This window comes from Tympanuchus pallidicinctus, unplaced genomic scaffold (genome assembly GCF_026119805.1).
Source record: "Tympanuchus pallidicinctus isolate F22 unplaced genomic scaffold, pur_lepc_1.0 scaffold11, whole genome shotgun sequence".
In the NCBI taxonomy this organism is placed as follows: Eukaryota; Metazoa; Chordata; class Aves; order Galliformes; family Phasianidae; genus Tympanuchus; species Tympanuchus pallidicinctus.
This window is the reverse complement of record NW_026294627.1, coordinates 20,505,186-20,532,377: the sequence shown is the minus strand read 5'-3', so window position 1 is coordinate 20,532,377 and position 27,192 is coordinate 20,505,186. Positions and strand designations below refer to the sequence as shown.

Below are 27,192 nucleotides of genomic sequence, written 5' to 3'. Positions count from 1 at the left end.
ACTTACACAGAATGAAAGACAATTTTCTGATTACCAAGCCATGGCAAAAAGAATTCATTAGAAGTACATGCTCCTGCACTGCCCTTTTAAAGCTTGTCTAAAACTGGGAACACATATACTTCCATTAAATCACTACACTCCAGGAAAGAGCAAAGGAAAGCACACATCAGCAGTTTGCTTTAACAGTCATAACTACTGTAACTTCCAGGCAAAGAACCTTAATACAGAGCAAGATTGAGACAGAAAAGGTAGTAGGAGAAAAGCACTGAATGCACTCACATCCTCTGCATGGAGAGACTGACTGGTTCCAGTACACAGTAATGTTGCCCTCCAGTGTTCAACACTATTTCTTTTAGGAATCATTCCTAATTAATAACTCTATCAGTCTCCTTAGACACGATCAATTATAACACCAGTGATACAGAAGGAACAAAAATATGAGCTTCAGGCTAGGTATTCAACGGAGAACAGACGAACAATTACAGGCAAGGATTTTAAACTTTGCTGTTTAAAGTATGTTTTTTTCATAAAAATGTTTTAAGATTACACTGCTTTTTCTTTTTTTTTTTTTTTTTCCTCCTTTCTTGGTGCTTTTTACAATACTAAACAGCAGTATTCAAAATGACACAAGAGCAGATTATTACTTTTTTTTTTTTTTTTTTTAAAGCATTAGGATTTCTAAAAGGCAATGTCACAAATGAAATGGGAGTTCTCATTGATAAAAGCCTCAGTCTACAAGGAAAACTACCATTCATTGCAGTTACAAATTCTGGGCTTGAAATCATATGAAAATAAAAGGACAAGATGTTTCTTTGCCAAAAACCACAATGAAGCTTGCAGTAAAAGCTTTATTATTTAAGAAAATGTAGAATTACAAAAAGGAGTGTGTGGGACAGAAAATGCACCAGGAATAAAACCACTCATTTTAACAAGGTAACTGTCCTGTAGCCAAGCAAAAAAATGCCCATGAGACAGATGCACAATGTACAATGTCTAAAGAGGAAAAATAATGAACTTGACATTTCAGTGATTTTAATACAAATACGGTCTGCAATCATATATATTCATACCCTCTTCTACTAGAGCCCAAAGAAATTTTTATAGCAAGTATAACAAATTGCTCAAAAATCTTCACATATACCATAATTTGTATAGCCAATAAAAAGTAGTGTTGATTAAAAAAAAATAAATTATAAAATGCAAACTAGAAATCCCGGGCCTGAACATAGAAATGCTACTAACAACGCCACATGAAGACAGACTATATTGATACTGACTGAGCAGTAATGGATCTTAAATTAACTGAAAATTAATCACTCTGTTATTAGGAAAACATCCATAGTAATAACTATGAAAAATCTAATTGGGTTCCTAAATAAAGGGCTAATCTCCTGAGGAAAAAAAAGAAATTGAGAAAAAAACGAAGAGGAAAAAAAGCTTTTCTAAGGTCAACTGAAATAAAGAATCTAAATCAGGCACTTTTCCATCTCTGTGTGAAACCTCCTCCATCGCTTCCATCTCTGAATGGCTTTAAGGGCTATGTAAAGAAACAATGGTCTCAGCCTCACTACCTATTAGGCACTCGAGTCATCACCAGCTCTCCAGTCTCTTTTTATCCTCTCTTCCCAACACATTCAGTCAGCTGAGTCATGGGAAAAGACCTGTCAGAGAACACATGATGTACTACTGCAGGCTACGCTTCCGACTCAACAATTTCAGAATCTTCTAACAGCTGTATGACAATTCCAGAAGAAAAGAAACCACTCCACAGTATCTTTAGATACTCATTCCACAGCCTTACAGCAGAGTTAACATCTCCTTTTTCATGGAATGGTAAGTTTTCACTTTGTTTTGCAATCTATTTTCTGAAAGACAGAAAACTATGATGCGTTGCTATACTTCTACAGGGTAAGAGCCAGCTAAGTGTATTTTAATAATGTGTTTATCTTTCACGTTCTAATGAATATTGCTTAACGCTTACAACAATTACTTGAAAGAAGGTTGTGGTGAGGTAGGTGTCAGCCTCTTCTCCTAGTTAACAGCAATAGGACAACAAAGAATTGCCTGAAGCTGCACCATAGGAGGTTCAGGTTGGATATTAGAAAAAAATTTCTTCTTGAAGCAAGTGGTCAGATGCTGTAACGGGCTGCCTAGGGAGGTGATGAAGCCATCAACCCTGAAAGTATTCAAGAAACGTGGAGATGTTGTGCTAGAGGACATATTTTAGTGGAGAAATGGTGGCAGGTAGACAGTTGGACTAGATAATCTCGGAGGCCTTTTCCAATCTTGGTAATTTTATGATTTTATGAAAACTTCTCTGAAAGAGTGATCAAGCACTGGAACAGGCTGCCCTGGGAAATTCTGAAGTCCTGGGGGTGTGAACACCTACACTCCTGGAGGTATTCACAATATGTGTAAGTTTGGAATTAGGGGACATAGTTTATTGAGGAACATTGGGGGTACGTGGATGGTTGAACTAGGTGATCTTAGAGGTCTTTTCCAACCTCAATGATTCTATGAATATCTAGTGACTAGGTAACACATGTATTACTACATTGCTTTATCAGAATTTATCTCAAAATCAAAAAAACTAAACCCATGAAAAGCTGCACAACACTCTGAGCAAATCTATACGTAACTAAAGGCACTGAGAAATTTGTTCTTATTGAAGTACAGACTACTAAAACCAGACTACTTGTCCAACCTGGACAACTGAAAAGTCATCTCTATTTCATCAGTAGAATTCACTCTGCGAAGTCAGAGAGTAAACTGAGGGAGTTGCAATTAAAAATATTTAAGTTTTAACAAAAGTGAAACAACTTCCCTATGAATTTCTCTGTCTGGAGGTAAGGAAATATGGACAAGGCAGCATCCTAAGATATTATTTAAAAGGCCAGAAACAATACACTTGTACCTGCGTGTCCCAAATGTCTGTCATTTAAGGTATTCTAATGTTTTAAAAATAAAAAATAGCACATTGTAAGGCACTAATTATACATAATTATCTAGGTCATCATAACCTAGAATTTCCTCCCACTTGCTAACGACAGCTATGTAAACATCAGAAAAAAAACCATGCACCCAAATGTAAGTTTTTGATATGTTACACAAGTACAGTAAGTCATTTTACAAATAATTTGATGGCAGCAAATTTACAGGTAGCTAAATCCAGTCAAAAATTAAGGTAGCATTACCACCAGCTTCTGCAGATGTCACTGCAGAAACAATTTCCACTACTTGTAAGCAGCAATTTAGTCCAAGGCAAGCTTGTGTGAGTCTTACAGATCTTCCCACATTCCCCACTATTCTCCTTGAAAATAGTCATAAAATTTAGTTCTAAAAAGGCTGCACCAAAAGTAATGCCTCCTGTTTTATTACATTGGCCTACAAAGCCAGAGGTGAATGTTGGTGGTAGAGCAGTAGAAACTGAACCTTCCCACCAATAATCCACTGCATTTTGTTGCTGTGCAACAGATGGCAGCTGAGGCACAGTCTGGCAGAATGGCGTCTGACATGGAAGTGAGTCTGAAACCAAGGTGCATCATTGAATTCCTCCATGAGGAAAAAATGGCACCTACTGACTCTCATCAACACTTGCTGAAGTCTTACAGAGACCAAAAGGTGGATGTGAGCACAGCGAGGCAGTGGGTGGTGGGTTTCAGCAGTTTCAACACCAGCATAAAAGAAAAGCTGCCATCTGGATGGCCATGCACAGCTGTCACAACGTGAAATGAAGAACATCTCTATCAGCTATCTGTGTGAATCAACTAATGGTGGTGACTATGTTGAAAAACAGTGTTCTGTAGTTGAGAATTTTGCTCCAATAATTAGTGCTATTGTTCTGTATCTGTTACTGTTTCTATGGAAATAAAGAGGAGGCATTACTTTCAGAGTGATCTATGTAGAAAAACTGTTTACCTCTGCATTGTTTTTCTAACTACTCAAGACAGAAAGATCTAACCCGTAAGCAGGGCAGCAAGGCCTAGTCAGACAGGAGGAACAGCAGGTAAGGATTTTGTTCAGTCTCATACATTCAAACAGTGGAGGAAAACGAAGAAAAAACAGTATGTTGTCAAAACGAGGGGATTTGCAGACTGAAGGATTATGACTTCAATCTGTTCTAGAAAGTTCATGAATAAGAAACCAAAAAAAAAAAAAAACAAGCAGCAGTTAAGACTGAAAGGTATAATCTGAGAAAGAACTTTTCACTCCAGTTACAAACTGAAATGGAGTTTAAAATTATTTTTCAGTTCATCACTTATACTTATTTTCTGTTTAGACATGGAGTAGTTTCTAACAAACAAAACATAAGTAAACTAGGACTCTAGCTTGAAAAAGGCATCTGAGGAAAAATACAAGAAAAATACCTATAAAATTTTAGGTGCTACAGAGAGAAGTCATCAGCTCAGAACATAAAAGCCATAAGTGAGAGAAGGCAGGCTTAAAATTAACTACCACAAAATCAATTTTTGAATTCCTCACCACAACAGCATACGCTAAAACATTTTATGTACGCCCAAAAGAAACAGAGAATTTCACTTGGAGTAGAGTGTGGGGGAAGAAATGGACTAATGGGTGCTCAGTCCAAAGGCAGGAGCTCTGGCTAAGAACTGTCAGAGCCACGTTTTGCTAGTGGCTAAAGCAGCAATTGGAAAACACGTCATTATATCCTTACCCTGCTCTTAAATTGTTCTCTACACATCCACTCTTGAAAACACTAGGCTAGATGGATATTTGGTCTGATTCAATAAAAGCACTATGCTCTAACATCAACATATTTTAATAAAAACAGTCAACTTCCCCTGGGGAATGGTGATGCTTACAGTCCCAAAATAAAATAACATAAAAATAAATATAATAACACATAATAAAATAAGGTCTCCAGTGAAGAAGTCACAATGAAAAACTCTGCAAGGAATCAGCAACTGTCCTGATACGGACTTAGGCTACTTACTTTCTCAGGGCACGTACCAATTCCATTTGGCCAGAGCAGCATCAATTTCCCACCATTTTTTTTTTTCTTTCAGTGGCTCTAACATACTGCTCTAAATAGGTATCAAAGCATATCATAAAAAAGAATGGTACTTCAGACAATTGTTTAACTCAGTTAACATTTACTGAGGAAGAATATGGAAGACCATGCATGTGAAGTTTTATATAAAAGGAAAAATACGAATGATAGGGCATCCACTCAAAAGCATATTACTACCCAAAAAATCAAGCCATAATGGAATAAAGCTGGGTGCGAGGGGCAGAATCACCAAGTTCTGTAGAGCATCACGCTTGTTCAAACATATGCCGTTTCTATATTTTCTCATTCTGTCCATAAACACTCCAAAAGTTCTGAAAACTGCATTGTTTTCCTATAACAGAGCAAAGATTAAAATGGGTGATTAGCATGGGTAAACAATCTTCAGCTTCTCTCTCTTAGACTCCCAATTAGATTAATTAAATATCAGTGATTAAATACAATAAATATTAAGGAGCCTGCAGCAAATGACAGTGTGTGAACTCCACAGTTTTCCCAATCAAACACAGATAGAATATTTAGAGCAGCCAGATGCAAAATTTTTGATAGGTCAATTAACCATTTAGCATTTTATAGGGAACCAATATCACAATGGAAATATGCAGATTAGCTATTTTAAAATGTCTTTTCTATCTGAAGTGAAAATCATTACATTTGACTAAAGGAAAAATTATATGGTCAAGTCTTATGTGTCCTGCCACAGTATGAATTGGGCAAAATCTTCCTACATGTTATTTCTGCTTAGCAATTTAGTGAGAATTGAAGGTTGGTAATTAATGCACCCAAATAGAAAATCTAGCAAAATCAATGAGAAGGGAAAATTCAGAGTGTGTCTACTTGGTCTTGAATTCATCAAGATCAAATGTGTGCTTCTGAGGCAAAACTTCCAGACTTCCCAATTTTGAACTCATTTGCTTCAGTGTACATCACAACATGACCCTGGAGCGCTCATTTCACTTCAGATTTTGGTATTTATTTTGGATGACTGAAATGAAAGATGGACTACAGCAGAACACAAAAATCAACTCAAGGAAAAGACAAATCCTAAGAAATAAAGTGAATTTCAGATGCTATCAAACATTTTGCCTGGTCTGAAGTAATTTCATCTAAAAAGCACATTATGTGGCAATTGGGTTCTCTGCACCACCTGCTTTGCTCTGCAAAATCCCTGGTACTAGCACTGATTGCTAATGTGAGAGCTTTTCTTACTCAGAGATTATAAGAAAAACAAGACTACAAAGATACAATCAAGGTCCGCAAACAGCCAGGTATAAAGATTTGTAGAACTCTGACAGATCCAAAACGCTCCCGCAACTGACCAGCAATAGCTCAGCTTCATTAACCAAGGGACCGAGAAACTGACTCTTAGTTGAAGATTGTCATCTCAGTAAAACACCTTGGATCATATTATGATAGAATTTCTATAAAAGATAAAGTTCCCAAATTCAGGACACATACACTAACAGTAATCCCAAATACAGAAGTCTAGCATACAAACCGGTTGCCCAGTGAGGTTATGGATGCCCCCTCCCTGCAGGTGTTCAAGGTCAGGCTGGATGGGGCTGTGAGCAACCTGGTCTAGAGGGAAGTGTCCCTGCCTATAGCAGAGGGTTGGAACTAGATGATCTTAAAGATCCCTTCCAACCCAAACCATTCTATGATTCTGTAATTCTTCTGAGCCCAATTTCACAGCTCTTCCAACCATGCTCTTACGATCACAGCCCCCAGGGAGAATGTTTTCTTTACCTTGTATCCTGCCTCTGTTGTGATTACACACAGTTCTATAGACAGAAAAAAACTCCTGGTTACAATCTCTATGTTCTGTAAGGAGAATTTTCCAACTAAGACTGGCTACTATAGCTTGAACTGAATCTACTTTGGCAGTTTTGCAGAAAGTCTTGACACACACAAAAAAATACAACTTTGAGATCTTCTAGACAAATAGGGTTGAATCTTTAAAAAAAGTCTGCAAATCAACTTAATCTAAAGAGACAGTTATTCATGTTCCTTGCTCAGAATGAGTTTAATTCCTTTAAATTCTTACTGGATCAAAAGCCAGCATAACAGTAACTTGCTACTATTGCAAGGAGTGCTTCCAACAGAGATGCTTTTTGAAAAAAGTAGAACAAACAGATTGCAAAGATATTCACAATGCACTGATGCTCAAGCCCAGATTCCATAAAGGTACAAGCTATAATTAAACAACTTTCTATTCGTACATGAAAAAGAGTGTGTAGAGAGAAACAAAGAAAAGCACATCAAGAAAGAGTTTTCCACACAACAGACTTCACTACAGCTCATAGCCCAACAAGCATCCTAATTTGTTGATCATCCATGAGGAAGATGAATCTGGTTCACTTAATGGAATCTATATAGCCCTTACAAGATTAAAAGCAGGTTTAGCAAAGGTACCTAGCACACAATTCATCTCACAAAGGATATGAGGTTCAGCTAATAGATCCCTCCATGCTCTAAGAGGTCTCAAAAGAACACAAGGGATTTGCAGAGCCTGGTTAACAAGCTTAACTGACTGAAATAACACTGGAACCTAAGCTTCCCTACACAGTCACAAACAGGGTCACAGGGATTTCATTTCATTCTTTTCCCCACTCTCTCCAGACTACTTAAATGTCAGTCATCAAGGAATCAAGAAATATACCAGACAACAGACTAAGGCCCTTGAATGGATTGCCTGGGTTACTTTGGACCCTCAATGAAAAACTGATCCCAGATTAAACAGATCCTCCAAGAAGGACATGAAGGACACATTATAGGGCCTATTTATATCAACTAAGTAAACAAAGAATCCATTTCTCATTTGCTAGTGTTCATCAGTTCCATTCAGAAAACTTCTGATAAGGAGTCCAGTATTTATATGCTACTAACAACACTTGATCCAATTTACAACAAACTCAAATTCCTCCTTACAGACACAAAGAAACACAGTCATGCTTCCATTCAGCCACATTTCTTAAAGTCTGACCGTGAACTTAGCTTCAGATGCATTTAGGAAGAGGAGAAGAAATCACAACCTGGCAGACTTGAAAGAAGTTTGGGTCTAGGTGTCTTATAGAAGTATGCTAAAAAGGAGGTGAGAAGGGAATGCCACTAAAACAGAGTTGGTAAAACAGAAATTGGAAAGCCATGATTCCACACACTCAAACTAGTGCTCTCTTGAAGACAACTTCTGCACATGGCCAACTGTATCAGGCAGAGACATTCTGTCTGTTTCAGGAAAAATGAAGGTGAAAAAAACGCAATGTAAAAAAGATTCATAGGTTAGCCAGCTTTCTTTCCTCACAAGTTGCAGAAAGCAAGATTCTAGAAAAAAAGTAATTTTTGCTTGCAGTTTCACACTTACAAAACTTGCATTATTGTTATTTTGTTTTTAAACACGATTTCTTGATGTCTCAGTAGAAAGGACTGAAGTTTTAGAGCTTGTCTTTAATACTGAAAGTATAACTTAAACTTAGACTAGTATTACTTACAAGGATTTCTCTGTAAGTAGATCTGCATTCACGAATAGCTGATCCACACAATTGAACTTCCAAACACTCTTCTATTTTGTTTGAAGTGCGACATGAAGTCGCCAATTTTCATTTTTAAGGACAACCTTACACACGCTTCATTTCAACATGTCCCTCTACACCAATTATTAGAGTATCAGCAGCAGTCAATTACTCCATGAACCACTGTCAAATGTCAAACAACTCAAATGAAAGAATTGCACAGAACTTCAGGAATCACTGTCTTCTATATAGTTATCAAATTTAAAAAGCTAGTCATAAATACCTTTTATCATAATAAAGAAAAAAGGGCATTTCCCTCCTTCACCAACCACAAATCAAGGGTCTAAGCAGAAATCAATAAGTTTATGAACTGAACCTCTGGGCTTCCAAGTATGTTAAGAATATCATATCAAACTGGTATCTTCACTTAAATAAAATCATGTCTGTAATCAAACCTTTGCATAATGCAGGCATGCTTTATTATTGTAAAAAAATTTTAATGCAGATAGAAAAGGGAATTTACATTACCCGATTTTTAAAACAAATGTAAGCCACGGAATTGTAAAATTACTTAATGTTGAAGAGATCACCTCCAACCTACCATATTTCCTCCCCTTAAAACATTTATGCCAATCAAATACAACTACATAAATCCATTGTAGCATTTATAATTATATATTTTAATCTATTAACATTTGCAAGAGTTCTACAAGTTGTTTAGCACCATACCGAAATCCAATTTGAAATTCAATTGGAAAATCTAAGTGCAAGATACATGTTAACAGTACAGCTTATCTGTATGTATTGATTTATTTGGGTAAGGAAATTCTTGTAAGTGTTTAAACAGCATATTTTACATTGATGACCAAGAAATTCGTAAGGGATTTTTCAGAATTATTTAACTCTCATTTTTCAAAATGACTGTTTACTCAATCTATTCTTCTGAATACAATTTAACTGCTGAAAAGCTCAAGTTACCTTCAAAAGTGGTACTTGGACAATCTCCACTACTGTTCAAATTTAAACACTTTTTCATCACTTAACAGAAGATAATGGCCTAAGATACCATATTTCATAAATGTCTGAGGAAAAGAAAAACCAACAAAGAAACAACAACAGCAAAAAACTTTCTGAGATACAGAAAAGGCAACTAAAACTTCTGGAAAGTTTATACATTTTACTTTAGCTTTAAAAATAAAGAAGTTTTATTGGCTTATATGGGATTCCATTATGACAAACATATACCTGATTTGCATAAATTTCAAGGCAAATAATTTTCTCTTAATGTATTAAACATTACACATACGCTATTAAAAATGCAAACTGAAAATGCTCCTTTAAGCTGAACATACAACAGCAATCAAACAAACAAACAAAAAAAGCCCCACAAGGGGCTTTTTCATTGGAACATCTTTGTGTTGTTTCTCATTCTCTTGGAAGTCCTGTGTTGTTTGGATTTTTTTTTCTTTTTTTTGCTTTCAGCAGCACAAGGGCATCCAGTGAAAAGTACATTTTTGATGTTCATAAATCATAACAACCTATGAAGGGAGGTAAAAATATAATCTACCATGACAAGGCAAAAATGAATTAACTGTTTACTTGTATTGATGCTTCCTAAAATCCAGCATCCTGTCACAAGAGAAATTGATTTCAGTAATCTAATTGTAACCCTTCGTAGATGTCTGTATCACAAACCAATCTGGAAGTAAAACTTTCACAGACCATACCCGAAGCTGTGACTTCCTGATACCCTGCTAGCATCCCACTGTGAAAATAACCAGCTTTAATTTTCAGTTAAAAGAAGACAATTTAAACCAATTGGTGTTCTAAGAAGTGTAAGAAAGAATGACTTCCAGTCGAGTTATAACGTTTCATTCTGATTATTTAAGTTTGTAACTATTTCTATGACAAAAAAAAAAAAAAAAACAACTTTTTTTTTCCCCATAGGAAATGTGAAAAACAAAGACAAAAACACACAACTCCAAGACTTACTGTCTATTCCTCTCTAATAGAATTAATGTAAGCACATCAAAGACCTCTATGGAAAAATCAGTTTGCTAAAATAATCCAGTTGGAAAAAATAATTCACATTTAAAATATTGTGAACATTACTTGAAAAGGCATTAATTGTAAGGAAAGTAGCTAGAAAATATATGCATATTTTTCTTTTGAAATGCATAAAAAATATCAATTAGCTCCAAATTCAGTAAGAACAGGCACAGCTCTGATGTTCATGAAAATTTAAGTATGGGAAAACGTAATCTATTTACTCAAGATAAAAGACTATGGCAGCCCCACATTCTGTCCAAAAGTAACAATATTCACTTTGAAGAATAACTTAAAATAAGATTTTTTTAAATATATAATTTTAAGAATATAGAAGAATTATTTTAGAAATGGGCAAACTGTAAACTAATGGAAAGTCATACAGTAAAACTATGGAAACTGAAGGAGGAACATACGTAAATCTAATTGAATGTGCCTGCAAAAAGAGGGAGGCAAAAGAGGAAAATCTGAAAGGTTGCATCAGATACGTTAGCTTTCTTTGCTAGTAATACTTAACTCATATTCTATAAATGCATTCACTCAAATGCATCTTTGACATTTCTTTCAACACAACAACTTTTCCTTACTTCATAAGTCATAACCTCTGGTGGGCATCATTTGAGACAAGGATTGAAGATCTAAGGGAGGCTTTAGATTTGTTATCATATTTAATTAGTAAAGATCATAAAGTACTGAACAAGTCAGTCTTTAAGTACATCTGTTCAGAGTTCTGTTCTGTAGAAAGCAAAATACAACCAACATAATAATGAAAAAGAAATTGTTGCTGTTACAGACATTAACTGGCCAAACAATCAGTGCCTGACTAAATAGACACATCTCCTTATACTCCACAGTATCTAAGACTTCTAGCAGACATACAGCTTTTTCAATTAACTTTTTACTGAGTTAGCTCTGTAGAGTTCCTACATATCATAGGAGAAACTTTGTTCACTTTATTCAACTTTATAACAAGCTAAGAGTCACTTCCTGTTGAGGACTGTAATAAGCCCAGCAAAGCCACATTTTTTAAAAAAACAGTAACCTTTAGTATTCTTGAAAGGAAAACAACAGGAATGTTTGTACTTTTGAACAGGCAAACAAAATGCACGCTATCTGGAAGCCATCAGATTTCCAGTTCTGCGCAGAAGCCTCTTACCTTCCCTCTCCCAGAGCCTACACTTGCATGCATGCTTTCTCAGTTTTGACTACCGCTAATACAAAGCCTTTCATTCTAAATTGTTCTGTGAGTCATCACTAAACATTCTGTAACCAATCCAAGACTTACTTTTTTTCCCCCAGGTTTTAACCAACCTCTATAGTTCATCTTTAATGCTTCAGAACCCTGTGATTCAAAGCTGGGTAACATCATCTACATTAACAATTGTGCACAAGTGCCTTGAATTGCTTATACTTACAATTATAATTTACTGATGCTCACCAGACATTCCACTTTATTTCATTTTTTTCCATGGATTTTTAAGTATGAAAAAGCAATCCTACTAAACAACGTGGGTGCAGTTGAATGGCAGTTTGCAATTAAATCTGCCAGACATCTGTAAAAGCCTTAACTAGCCCCATGCAAGGAAAAGAAGGGTTCCATAATTTAAAAAGCACAAAAAATGAAATAAAGTTGATCTCACCTATAGAAAGGAAAATAAAATAGTAAGGTATAAGTACCAAATATAGATAAAGAGAACCAAATGTTTCCAGGAGGAACACACGCGCTTTGGTTTCTGTCAGTCAACCCGCAACCATTAGACAGTGCTAAGGAACAAGAAGATCAAACATTAAAAACAAAAAGAAAAGAAAAGAAAACCCACAGCAACTGTATCATGACACCGTGATGCCCACGGAAAAAAAAAGAAAACAAAACTACGTAGATGTGTTCTGAACATACTCAGAACCAACATAAACTTACAAAATTTCTCTACATTTGTTAGTTATCATTCAACCCCCATAACAAATAAATTACAGCTTTCTCCTACACAAGTGAGTTTTAAATAGCAGTACTTGTCTCATAAACTCAAAAAAGAAAACATTTAATTACTTCTTTAATGTACTCTTAATTACAGTATTCCAAGCCAGGGTAAAACATGTCAACCACTATAAACGCACCAGGAGAAGCACATTTACAGAGTTCCTTCTGTTCAGCCAATGATTCAAAACCACAGTGTAGCTACGAGATACAAATCCTACAACACACAAACTTTGAGCCTCTTGTGAGAAAACTGGGCAAGCATTTTCAGTGGATAGAGCACACAGGCTCTTCCTTACGCAGCTAGGCATTATTTCCTACTAACTAGCATGCTGTGTCATGCCATATCCATACAGCACAAAACTAAAGCGCTCCCACTGACATGGCACTGAACTAGAACGTGGGATTAGTGACGTAAGAAGTTTAATTCAAGTTCTTTACTGGTAATGCTTTCCTCCAAGAAGACCCTGAATAGCTTCATGTCGCTGAAGAGAGATGTCAGGAATCTTCATGAGAGCAAGCCAATTACATTCTGTCAAAGATGACTTTCCAGAGGAGACAGAGGAACTGCTAAAGAGCCACACATCACAGACAGTTCTTAAAAAAAAAAAAAAAAAAAAAAAAAAAAAAAGGGACAGTCCACTGGTATATCACAAATGACAATGTGTCTAGGAAAGTCAGTATGCATAACTGAACCTTGTTCATCACTTGAAAGGATCAATCAGATTTTTTTCTAATTGTACGTCACCACTGCAAATGTCAACCCAATCGAGACAGCCCACAGACTTCAAAAGCCACAAAACAGCTGAGTTTTTGAAAAACAGAGAAATGACAAGTACCATACATCAATCAATGTGTTAAACTGCAGTTCTGTTTACAGCTACACATTAAAATATTTAACTCACATTTTCTGTACTTCTTTAAGAACTGCATTTCAAAATGCTTCTACAATATAAGGAAAACCAGCACATCTGAGACCAAAACACCAACACCTCCAAAACCTGAGCCTTATCCTAGACTGTCTCCACAAAGCTCTAAAAAAGTTTTTTTTCTATGACAGCTGAAAACAGATTAAGAATCTGGAAAGTACTTACCATACAGCAGTACCAACATGTATTAACAATTACTGCTAAATGCTGCTTCCATCAATAACTCTCTTGGCTATATAAATTTTTAATAATGCCTCAGTATCCCTTCATTATGGTGTTTTAGAGATTTCATTTTACTACACAAAGGGCAGACTATTTAGGTGGATTTCGATTCTCTAAATAAATAGAAATGCCAAGATGATTTTCCTCAGATGTGCTGTTAAACAACATTTATCAGCTTCCCATTGCCCAAGAAATCTTCAGGATATCTTAAAAGAATTTTAGAACATTAGCTGCACCACCAACTGCAGCATCTACTGCATCCTGCTTGTGCTATGAATATACAGTCTCCTCAACAAATTTTCTTCTAGGAAACACTATATAAGAAAGGAAACTTAGAAGCAAGACTTTTTGAAAACCTCTGAAGCAAAAATATACATAGCCAGTTCAGATACACTGCTTAAGCAAAAGGGGAACTTTTAATGTCACACACCCATGAAAATCCTTACACCTCTACAGGGGAGGAGTGCAGGGAGAAACACAACACTCTGAGACAGTAATTTAGATGGACATAACTGTGGATGGTTATTTGTCAGCAGGCTGCCTGATAACTTTCTTGCTGAGGAAGATCTACTGCAACTTCAGGAGGAGCACATTAAGAGAGAGGCATTTCTGATAATTTAAACAAGGTGCTATGCAGATTCCTCTGATCTCCAGGAAGGATTTAGATAATATCAACACTTCAAGCTCCTTACAGCTTTTTCTGCACATCTGGATAATATATATATATTTTTTTAAATGAAATGCATTCAGGATTGATCTGATCTAGAAGAAAGTATTTTGTATGCATGGCTCTCTTTTGAAGGCATAGTAAATTTAGGCTAAAACACAACTCAGTTGACCTAAAGTTAGTCAGTCAGTGAATGCCATAACTGGGGCACTAACAGAGCTCCATTACAATTATCACAGCCATGATAACACCAGATGACAACCTCGGATCACATTACGAACAATGCAAGGACTTAATCTTGACTATAAAAGCTTTTCAAACAAAGATACTTTCTTTTTACATTCAAACTCTTTATGTGCTCAAAGTTTGGTTCTAACAGAATGAGTTCTTATTTAAAAGAGTCATCACTGCTCATTTGAAGCTCAGTGTTCTGGTATTAACAGATGGTGGTAATTCTTTCATATATCACAAAAATAATTTTTAAAAATGTATAATTCGTCATTTCAAGATCCCTGTATTTTTCAGCAGACATTTCTTCACTGAGAGGAGATAATTGGTTGTACTCACAGGTTTCCACTCATACTTTAAATGTAAAGCTACCTTTCAGCAATACCATTTATTAATCACTAAGCTACACCTAGGTAATTAACTTACATCTTTTGTGCTGATAATTTTAAGAACAGATTCAACTGGAGCAGTATGAGCTTTGACAGTCTAAAAGATACCAGTGTACATGGTTCAGCCCCATTCACTTGGAACTTCTGCTTCTCCCTCTCCCATCCCTTCTTTTAACTGTTGCTTAGAGTCGCACCAAAGGCTCTTAACACATTTTACATGTATTTGCATTGCTCTAAGCCGCTGGGATACAGAAAAATGTGATAGCTTTCTGTGTAAACTACTTTCAAGTGAAAAGAAGGATTAGACTTGAAAACTAATTTTCAACTGAACCAGGACATGCAAAGCAAGTCCATCCAAATCTATGCATAAGTAGAAATTAATCTCTTTTTGTAAAAAACAGATGTTTTTACTATAATTAATTTTTCTGTTATATGAACCTTTTAAATTAGTTGTGCAGGAAACCATCACAGCTGTGATAACTGGGTATACCCTGTTTTGGGATTTTATAAAATAACTGTAGCTATTAACTGAAGCCATTCTTGGTGAAGAAGAGTTTGTTTTAAAGACTGTATCAACTTCTATTCAGCGAGCTCTATCTTTAAAGTGTCAACTGTCAACAACCAACTCCCTCTCAGTGACTATACCTAAACACTATTCCAGCCATAACATGTTATCATTGTACAAGTTATTTTGAACAAAAGTGTTATTTTTCTACAAAACATAAACGATTAAAATACTAGAGCTTCATAATGACTCTGTAGCATAATACTAATCCTAAGTTATATATATTTATATGCATATAAACTGCTATCCAGTGTTTTGTCTATAAAGATTTCACTGTCTATGCAGTCACCGGTTCTTTCCTAACAAACAGTGCACAACTTCAATGGTTTGGCTCTGTACTGAATATTTTTTCCTACTGATCAAGCACATGCAACTTTGAAGGCTACACTAATAGCTTTTCTAGACTAGTTTCAAATAATGGTACTTATTTGAAAAAGTATTATTTATAATATGTGACAAAAGCCACAAAATTTCCCTAACTAATATTAAGCCATTAGTAAAAGGCTTCGTATATTTTCAGCAGAATATCAAATATACCTACTTTTTATATTTCTGAAATCCAGGAAATAAAGCCTACCTACAACCATAACCGTGATCTGGCAGAACTGACAGAAACAGGCTTGTGTGCTCCATCCAAGGCTAGCTATTATCAAGCAGGCACAACAGATGAAAAAGTAAACACTCGCTGCTGCAGCTCGCAGAGGTCTGTTTTCTTTCCTGACTGCATGTGGTGCAAATTGTCCTTTGCTGGGTTAGGCACAGCAATATTGACTGGATTATTTGTAAGCAGATGTTGCAGCTCATACTGTGAAAAGAGGAAAGGGGTTGCTAATAATTAAAAGTCTTTTCAGACTCCACCTCTCACCTTTTCAGAAAAAGAGCACTGTTAATCTGCCCAGGGAGAATAAAGACCAAAATGTGCAAATGATTAAGGGAGTGACAAGGAAACACTGAAGAGAACTTCATCTGTTTATGAACTTGAAAAAGTATAAAGAGGTCTTATCAACTATTTTGGTGCAACAGGACAGAGGGATGGGGAGGGAATAGAAGCAGTGAAGCCAAACTCTTCTCAGTGGCCCCCAGAGCGAGGAGCAACAACAGGTACAGAAAATTCCACTTTCACCTAAATAAAAACGACTTGGAATTCTTCATCTTTAGAAATATTCAAAACCCAGCCATACAAGGCCCTGCTTCGCTTGGTCTAGTTGACCTTACTTTAAGCAGAGATTTTTGTCTAGAGACCTCTAGAAGTCCTTTTCATCCCCAACCACCCTACAGTTCTATAGATCATTCTGCTAGTCTATGGAAGTGCCCACGCAACTAAGTTGCACAGATGCAGCAAAGACAAGGCTTTTGGAACTGCAGAGTTCCAAACGCGGGGCAGAGGCTCTACAAATCTCTTTAAGACAAAACAATTAGAAGAATGAAGTGATTTCTGTCCTTTGAGCTGCTGGCTTGGAAGACCTTGCTGAGTCAAGTGTAGTCTTACAAAAACGTTTTGATAAGTTTTAATTACTCAGCATTTGAACATTAGGAGTCAAATAGTCACACTACACCACAGCCTGCCATTCACCAGAACCAGCCATGTACTTCACTGGAGTAACAGAAGGGAAAAGTGGAGTGCCACCTCTTCTTTGCTGTTAAGTCTGTTAGCAAGCTTCTTGGTCATGGAGGAGCACACTCAGGCCAACAATCCCACTAAGTATATGTAAAAATCTAGTAGACGATAATGATTTTTCTGGGAGCTCTCAATATTAAAAGAAAACAAATCTATTCCTTAGACCACTGAAAAGCTCATTCTCCCTGCAGAACACCCTCAGGCATAATCATTCAAACCTTGATTTTCAAGGAATTTGTTGTGGTTCAGTTGACTGTTAATGTTTGCAGTGCCTCAGCCTTTCCCAGTCTTTAGGTATATTTACTAACATTATGGAGATACCACACAATTGGACTTGACAGAACTCACATTATGATATACATGTCCTACTCAAAAGGACTTTCTCACTCAGCAAGCTAGAAAACACACACTCAGCTTCAAGCCAGAAAACTCTCTTGATTATGAAGTCAATTTTTTATCCTTTTAATGAAAGGTTTTTTTAACTCTTGAAGTGACATACGAAGATTTTTAATTCACAATTAGTTCAAAAAATAGTTTTTGATGCAGTTAGCTACACAAAACTTAAGAGCAAACTCTGGTCAGAGATGAGCAATCTTGGTTTTATATAATTCCATAGTAGTCTGTTTCAATAGGTTTGTAAAAGCACCTTTGTATTTGCAAGTATATAGTTGTATTTATAAATATTCAAAACGTGCTCGTCTCAAAAAAAAAAAAAAAAAAAGAGAAAAAAATTGTTAAAGTGGCTCTTAAATAATCAATCCTAAGTAGGCAATCAAAATTCAATAAAAGGTAGAAAACCTTACATCATTGAGTAGCTGTCACAGAATACTGAAAAGGCCAGAAAAAGTGAGATCACGTAAAACAGATTATAATGCCATACTGCTGGTACTGGAGCTAGTTTAGCTGGCTCTGGTTGGGAGACTGATTATTTCTATCCTCTACACACTCTGAGCACTACCAGAAGTCATCAGGTACCATAGAAACATGATTACATGCAGTCAAACAAGTAACAATTTCACTGGTAAGTAAATATCTTGCTCTGTCTCACATTCAGCTAATTAAAAAAAAACAGCTAATATCTAGTCTGCATAGTTAAGAAAGGCATCTAATTGCACAAGAACAGCTAAAGAAATCAAGCATTTTTAAGTTGTTGAAAAAGAAAGGCAGTATCCACATTCACGCAAGCATTCTGTGAATCTCTGTGCTGGAACAATTTCATTGACACAACCCAATTTTAAAATTAAAGCAGGACAAGCATTTTACAGAGATGTGTTAATAAAAATGAATTGAAATCTCTGGTACAAATTTCAGTAAGACCAAAACTACTGAGACTTACTTGCATACTGAAATTATTATCCACGTGCTTCAAAAGCAGAACAAACTCTAAGCCAAATAAATTACCAGAATGAAATTCTAGCAGAGTAAAGCCAGAAGTTGTGATGTTTCTCTATTGGAAACAATGCAGTCTTTCCCTTTGAGATTGATGTCTTTGACCATCTTCGAACTGTCTTTGTGAAGACAGCGCAGTTCAAATACTTAAAATTCATCATCATTCTATAACTGAAACAGATATTTCTATCGTTAATGTGTTACTCTCCACAGGAGAGTATTTTTAATTGCCATCATACTGAATTTCAAATATTGAGTGCTATGTCATTCACAGCACATCCCAGCCAAACCTTGTCAAAACAGAGGTAGTAGGCAGACCATCACATTCAAAACGGTTGTTTCAAAAGGTCTCCCATCTTCAAACATAAAAGCAACTCCTAAATTTAATTTGTCTAAAAAATGTCAACCACATTGATCCTTAGGTCACTAGCCATATACAAGAAGTCAACTAACAGGCAGCTGCAACAATCTTTTGTATAAAGTGCTACAACAAAACATGAAGCAAGGGAAGTTGAATTGAGTCAGTAGACTTACCAAGATAGACTAAATTACAATGAGAAAAAAAGTGAAGTAACAAGTAATGAACAGATTAGATTAAGAGATTGAAGAAAAATAGCTCAGATAGCTTATTGAGTTAACATAGCTGTTAAAAGCCACAATATTTATCAGGATATAGTCATCCCTGTTTTCGTACTAGCCCAATCACAGACTTCTTTCTACTCTGACTGAAATCAGTATATCATGTTGTTAAGGGAGTAGGAACAAACCCATCAGTAGAAATGGCTATGTAGCTTTTTCTATTTGCTGTTGTTTGTTTTTTTTTTGTTTTTAGAATGAACAGTTATCCACAGCACTTCTTATATTTGATAAGCATGAGCGGAGACACTGGAAAAGCACTAAAATGAAAGAAAAACCTGCACCACAGCTTCCAAAACACCAGCCTCATGAATGTAAGGAGCTATACCCAGTTTTCTACCCTTTGGAGTCGTGGTAAGTAAGGCATGGTAGGGGCAGTTGAGAGAGAATGCCAACGGGGAAGATTAGTGTATAGCCAAGTACACTGCTCAATATCTAGTCTTGTAAAATACGTGGCTTAAATGGAGAATGAGGTCACAGTTCTGTAAAAATAGCTTTTTGACAGAGCAAGGTGCTAACCCTCAGCCTGATGCAAAGGCATAAAACAAAGCAAGGGCAGGAGTCAGATTCTATGATCCTTGCAGGTCCCTTCCAACTCAGAATATTCTAAGATTCTATGATCCTGGGGTCTCAGGTGGGGGAAAAGGAGAAAGAATGGAGGTTATTTTATTGATACCAGTCTCAGAATTTTATTATTTCGGTGTGACAAATATAATAAAAAAGCCTTAAATGTTCATTTCTCTTATAATCTATGAACTGAATCTTGTAAAGACAAGTGAAATATAGACCTAAGAAGAAAATAGCTATCCATAATTAAGTGGTAACAAACATTCAGTGATACACTTGCTATGGCAGTTTTTAAAAAGTTACTGCCTACAAAAATACATCAATTCATCATACCAGAAGCACAGCAACAGTGCTGAGATGTAACTAGAGCTTCATGATTGATACAAAAATTGGAAAGTTTCCCACCTGTAAATACCTAACATCAAAAAGGTACCCAATAATGACGACAGCTGCAGAATGCTTACATAGTTGCCCACAGAATACTATTAAAACCTCTAGCATTGACTATTGCCCTTTATAAATCTGATAGCTTCTACAGCCACTTCAAGTCAGCTTAGAATGAAGACAGCAATGGCAGGAAAAGGACCAACAGGGCAGATAACAACTCGTACAAGAATTGACATCTCAATTCCAGTATTACCTAAATCTAAAAACACAAATGCAATTTAAGGGAAAGCAAACAAACAACACAAAAAAGCCTTGAAAATTCCCCCATGCTTTCTTAAAACAATACTGTAAACTACCAGACAGCTTTAATAAGGAAATCGGAAGGCTTCTACAAAGAAAATTGAATAAGATCCTCAAGCCTGCAAAGCTAGTTCTACAGGACAAACAGAGGCCACACGATTGAGGCTAAAGCTCACTCTTTCTCAGAGCACAAAAGCAATTCTTCTCTCCACACAATAGCAGAACTCTACCACAGGAGACTTTAAGTAGATTCAAAGAACTCAGATATCAAAACTCGGCTTTAGCTCAAGATACTCTCCAAACAATGTTTAAAAACAGGAGAAAAAAAAAAAAAGAAAAAAGAAAAAAAAGAAAAAAAAGGAAAAGGAAAGAATGAAAGGAAAGAAAAAGAAGAAAGAAAGAAAAAGGATCTTACATCTCACATTTTTCCTGATGACCACTACTACAGAAAGGCTTTAGGGCCAGAGCCATCTTTCACATGATCCAAACAAATTGTTCTGAAGCTGCAAATGCCATTCTTGCAAGCATGAAGTGTGATAAAGCTCTAAAAAAATGGCTCACCTCTCCAGATAGGTGACTAATGCTGAAGTAGGATGGAACAGCCAAGAAAATGAGAAGAGGAAGGCAGAAGCGTGGGCTGAAGTCAACAAGAACAGCAAGAGACTTTTTGAACTATGTCTGGTGTTTGACCTACTTTCTCATAAGCACTCTGCAGCCTGACAAAACATATGTAAAGAAACAAAGTTGTCCAGATTGCATAAAGAGAACATCGGTCAGTTACATCTGCACCAATCTGAAAACTGTTCAAACCTACGTTATCATCTGTTCAAGGTGCACAGGCAAAATGAGCAGCGTGTCAGCACCAATCACAACTTCCAGCATCAGCTGGCTTCCTGTTCAACTTACATGTCTTCTACTGTTATAGAGTCAGCACCGCAGAACTCAAATAAATCCTGTGAAATTCAAATTGCAACAACAACAAAAAAAGCTTTCCAAAGCTAAAAGACAATGCAACTGACATAGTCATACTGGAAGAAATTTGGACATAAAAGAGATACTTAAAAATATACAATAAAGGAAAAACATTCCCAAGACTATTATAATACCGAAGAAGCAGAGAATTAAGGAAGTAAGTCAAAAATAATGAAAGGAAGAGCCATTGGAAATGCATTATAGACCAATTAACTAAAACCACGTGAAAATCTTAACTAGGTAAAAAGTGGAAAAAAGACACTTGAAGTAGAAGAACAGAGGTGGGCAGCCTGACTGATTCGGCTCCACCTCTAGCATCATATGTGCTGCAGTACACAGCACAAAACTTCATTTTAAAATACCATAAGTACAAAAGAGTATCAAGAAGCCAAGGAAATGTGGAGAACAACAATGGGCACATCCATCATAGTAATAACAACATCCTTGACAGTTTCCTAAGAAAACTAATAGAGCTGTCTAAAGGGGAAAGGCTTCCTCATCAATAGTTGCATGAGCTGGTGTCAAAATACCCCCCAAAGAGAAAGCAACAAGAACAATTAAAGGATTACACAGTTCACAAAGAAAGCATTTTTCAGTTCTGTACTCTGTAGTACACAAAGATCAACACATCTCAGAGAGAATGTACTGAACCTGGGAATTCACAGAAATCCATAAAACAGAGAATATCAAAAATCTCCTGGTAACAGAGAAACGCACGAGGCACGATAGCTTCCCATCAGCAATGTAGCAAGACAATATACTAGAAAATCATGGCAGAGAAGTCTTCAGTTCATACACTGACTTATCTAAGAAGACTTATCATCTTCTGACCTTCATGCGATTAATATTTGTAGATGGTCTAAGGAGTTCAAGCTAACTCCTGACTGACCTCCTAGTTAACGCTTTAGCAATTTAAGGAGTTAACTTCAACTAGTTCACGGGTTGAATCCTCCCTCCATTATGCCTTCTACCGTATCAGTAAACCACAAGGAATAATACAAGCAATACCAGCAACTCTACTGACTGATGTTCCTTTAAATAAACTCACCAGTATAATTTAACTCAGAGTAGAAAGCTGTTATGGAGGAATAGAAGCGTCACTATGAAAATAGAAAGAATCAAGAATAGCAACTAATCCTGTCAAGAGTGTAGGTACGCACAAGAACACAACATTGTCCAGGTAGAAAGTCAACTGTTCAAATGTGGCAAAGTTGAAACTCCAACAACATATTATGCATGGAAAAAGATTTTTCAACACTGGCTAAAAGCATGTTATCACCTCACAGACACAGTAAATTACTATGGCTGTCAACATCAGAATGTAACGTGAAATAACTACGAAATGCAATAACAGATCACTGTGTGGGATCATCAGATCAGATGGTAACAACTCCCTAAGAGAAACCTCAGGAAGAACATTTAACAGGAAAGTCCCAGGCAGGGGCAAGCCAAACCATAGTTTAGACTCAGACAAAACAGTGCAGAAAGAACAGACTTTATCAAGTTTTACATAAAAGGCAGCAGAAATCTCAGATAAACTTAAAGAAGTATCTCAAACTAACTTCTGATTCTACCTGTTAATAACAGAATTCTAATACTCTAATATAGAATTAAAAAACTAAAAAGCTATTACTAAATGGCTTACAGATGCCCAACAGTGTAGTCATTTATTTCAAGGACTACACAAACTGATATTGAGATCCCCTTTCAATGTTGTCCACTCGTGATCAAATTTGCATCAAAAGTCATTCAGAAATAGCATAGTAAAGGACAAGAAAAAAAAAAAAACTATTAAAATCCTTAATATGTAGTCACGTAACATTCAGAAGTTTAGGGATAGGCCATCAACTTTACCTTGTATCAGCCATGTCTACAATGTTTGTTTTACATGTGAGTAAATTTTCAAATATACAAGCATAAATTTGAGATATTTGCTGCACTGAGAAGAAAAAGATTAGCAGATAACGTAACCTCTCTCTCTCTTCTGTGGGAATACTGAGTGTTGTATATAAGAGTCCATCTGTTAAGTAATGACTGATCCAGAATGCATCGCTACTGCAGCAGACTCCCAAGCAGTTTCACATTTGTATACTTCTTGTGATGCTGACAGAACTGTGAAACACTCGTTTATTTTTAAATGTAAATGTAGATTTTGGCATTAGCAACTAAATAAGTAGATCTTATAGTCAAGCACTGTAACTCACACTGTACTTCGCCCAAATAAATATCATAATGCATTCTAAACCCTCCTAAAAGTAAGCCAATGTTAGTCTAGCTGCTGACGTATTGACAGTCAGAATCAAAGAAAGCTTAAATATGTCTAAGTAGAATGTAAGAATAAAGGTTGTTGGGAAAAGATTAAAGATCAGTATCCATCATGATGTACACAAAGGTACTTAATAAGTTAATGTCATTTCCCTTATGTTGGGTGCTACTTTTAAAGGAACGGGTAAAACCCAATAAAGTTATGATGACTTGTACTACAGTCATACAAAAATATGTATTTAAAATGATATTTCAGTTGAGTGTCAAACTGCTTGTAGAGACAAATGAGAAATACGAGATTACCATTTTGACAAATTCACAAAACTACCAAGAGTTTTAACCCTGTGCATTCATTTAAGCCATAAATATTAAAACAGTGTGACCAAATCATGCCTTTCTCTGCATGCTGCAGCTTTTCCATTCAATCTGTGCTAGGTCAAATGCAAATAGCTATCACACAAACGGAGGAATACATCCTTTTAAAGTACTGGAAACAAAAGATATTCTTTACATGACTTTCTGCAAAATGAGGATAGGTTACAAGCATTCAACACATTTGAAACAAAGGCAGTTCCTATTAATTGCCATTCAGTTCTGAGCAGTCATTTTTCTATCCTATTTTATACGCAAAAGCAGAGGATATTTCATTGACTGAACTGCTTCAAAAGCTTTGCTGCAGCAAATCCTGCATTCAGGAGCAGCACCAAATTGCACATAATTGAAAGTGATTCATTTTTAGATCCACTCGTTTGGCTTCTGTAGGTTCCTCAGGCTTTGGTGTAGGTAGCGCAAAAACATTAAGTCATACAGTCCTGCAGTAACTCTTTCACTCCATGAAGTGAGCAGATGACTACGGAGCTACATTTCACCAATGTTCTCCTTTCCAGCTATCTATCAACATACAATAACATTTTGCACCACATAGACATTACACAAATTTAGCAACAACGCTTAATTTGCAGGTAGGTAATTAAGCGTTTGGGAAAGCGTGACAGATTATTAAGACACGAGCAACCCAATACAACACCGCAACACAACTCTTTATTACACATATAAAAGCATGCAAAACCCATATGAAAATCTCCCTCCTCCTCTTCCTCTGCACAAAACACTCGCCTAGCTCCGAGCTCACAGGGTTAAACCCTTCACATGTGTCAGCCACTAAGAAAAGACAGCAGCTCGGGCTGCTCGCTTAACCTTTTTCAATTAGAAACAGACGCTACATTCACACCACTCTTCTTCCAAGGAGGAAGTCACCGGGTTACACGGCAGCACCCAGAACCTGAAGTTGCTAACGACTCGATCGCCTTATTTTTATCTGTTAGGAAGGGCACGCTCTCCCGCGGGAGAGGAGGCGGTGGGAAGGGGACGGGGGCCCTGCCTGCGGCGCGGGGTCCTGCCGGGAGTTGGGCAGCGCCGGGGGTCTCTGCCCAAGCAGAGGAAGGAAAGGCGCGAGAGGAGCCGGGCAGGAAGGGCGCCCTGCCCGGGGCTGAAGAAGGGCCGCGCGCGCACGGGGGCCGCGAGCGCGGAGCTCGCGGAGGCGTCTCGGGCTGCGCGGGGCAGGCGACGGGACGGCCGGCGTCCGGAGCCGGCAGCGGGGCGGGGAGGCGGCCGCTTACCAGGTTCAGCACCGTCTCCACGATGTCCCGGTTGCTGACCTCGCCGACCTGGATGAGTCCGATGAGGACGGCGAATTTCATCCGGATGTTGCGGATCGGCACCGACGGGTTAATCATCCCCGCGGGGAGCACCACGGAGCCAGCGCCCGACGCCCTCGGCTCCCCCATCGCCACGACGCCGCCTCCGCCGCCGCCTCCGCCGCCGGCCCCGACGGAGATGAGTCCCGCGGGCTGCGGCTCCGGCCCCGCCGCCGACTTCTCGCTCGCCATCTACCCCCCGCCGTTACCGGCACCTGCCGCCTCCCCGCCCGGCCGGGCCGAGCCGAGCATCCGCCGCAGCCGCAGCCGGCGGGGCCGCAGGGAGCCGGCCCGAGGCGCGGGCACCGTCCCAGGAGCCGCTCCCCCGCTCCGCTATAATGAGGGATTATTATGGGCGCCGATGCCCCGTTATAGCCGCAGCCCGCCGGCCGGAGCCGCCTCTCCGCCGCGGGCCGGGAAGAGCGGGAGCCGCCGAGCGCGGCCCGGCAGAGGCGAGCGGCGCGTAGAGCCAGCGGAGGCGGGAGCGATCGCTGCCGCCGCTGTTGTTGTGGAGCCGAACCGCCGCCGCTCACTCCGCCATGTTGCCGCCCCCTGCCTGCGGTAGCGGCTAGAGCGCCTGCGCCGAGCCCGCTGAGGGGAGTGGCCGGGCAGGGCCCCCCCAGCCGGCCGGGGACAGGTGAGCAGGTGCACGGAGCCGCGCCGAGGAGCGGGCCGGCAGACGTGCGCCGACGCCCTCCGCCCTGAAGGGATTACTCAACGCCGCCCGAAGCGGCAGGGAGACACCCACTCGCCCGCCATCACGCGGGGCCGCCCCGACCCAAGACTGGGACCCGACCCCGCCGCTCCGGGGCGCCCCCTGGCGGGAGGGATGATCGCAGGGCTGTGGCGGTGGGCGGCCGTCCCGGGATTCTGGGGCAGGCGGCCTGCTGAGGAGGTGCCTTGCTGGGCACCTCGAGTGTTTTCCAGCCTCAGTAGTGGCTGCCGTGCCTTTCTCTCAGTAATTCCAAGCTGCTGTGTGGTAAGAGCGTATGAGTGCAAAGCTTCTGTTGTTTCTCGTGTTATTTCTTCTTGTTCTTACTCATTTTTCTTACTTCTGGTTCTCAGTTGTGCTGTTACACGTGGAGACCTCCAATCAGTAGTGGTTTTATCGAGTCCCTTAGTTTCAGTGATGCCAACGAGCATTTTTTCAATCCTTTGTGGTATTACATCAGAGAAAGAGAAGCACTTTTGATATCTTTTGAAAAGGCTTAAATTATTCAAATAGTGGCTTGAATAAAACTGTATATATTTCCTCTACATGTGCTGGAGATGATCCATCCCTATTCACAAACACATTCTGTTTTGGCTTTGTAGCAACTGTAATCAGTTAAATTTTACAACAAATCTTGATCCCAGGTCACAGAATACCTTTCATTCTGTCTCTAACCAAAGTTGGGGAATTTGGCAGGAGTGTCAGTCCTCCTGTAGACAACAAACTGTACAAACACAGTGAATCAGCAGGACTTGATTGGTGCACCCTCAAGGATTACAACAGCTGCTGTAAGCTCTACCAGGAGAATCACTGAATCATAGAATTGCAGAATAGCTTAGGTTGGAACCTTAAAGATCCAACTCCCCTGCTACAAGCAGGGTTGCCAGCCACCAGCTCAGGCTGCCCAGTGCCCCATCCAACCTGGCCTTCGACACCTCCAGGAATGGAGCATCTACAACATCTCTGGGCAAAGAAGACCTCACCTCTGTGCCATTGGAGGCATTAGCTCTACGTGCTTGCAAAATGCAGTATGTTACATACATATTTTTGCAAGCTCTCTAGGTGTTTGACGGTGCACATAGACCAGGTG

The 27,192-nt window shown here is 38.4% G+C and overlaps 1 protein-coding gene across 11 annotated transcripts in view; it reads right to left on the bottom strand.

Moving 5' to 3' along the window:
* Positions 1-25,933, bottom strand: part of NBEA (neurobeachin) — a 457,907-nt gene extending 431,974 nt beyond the window's left edge. For all 11 annotated transcript variants that reach the window (XM_052670998.1, XM_052670989.1, XM_052670990.1 and 8 more), the window contains exon 1: positions 25,313-25,933. In XM_052670998.1, coding sequence (XP_052526958.1) covers positions 25,313-25,582 — 270 coding nt within the window. In that variant the 5' untranslated portion in view covers positions 25,583-25,933. The remainder of the gene's footprint in view (positions 1-25,312) is intronic.
* Positions 25,934-27,192: the final 1,259 nt, after the last annotated feature.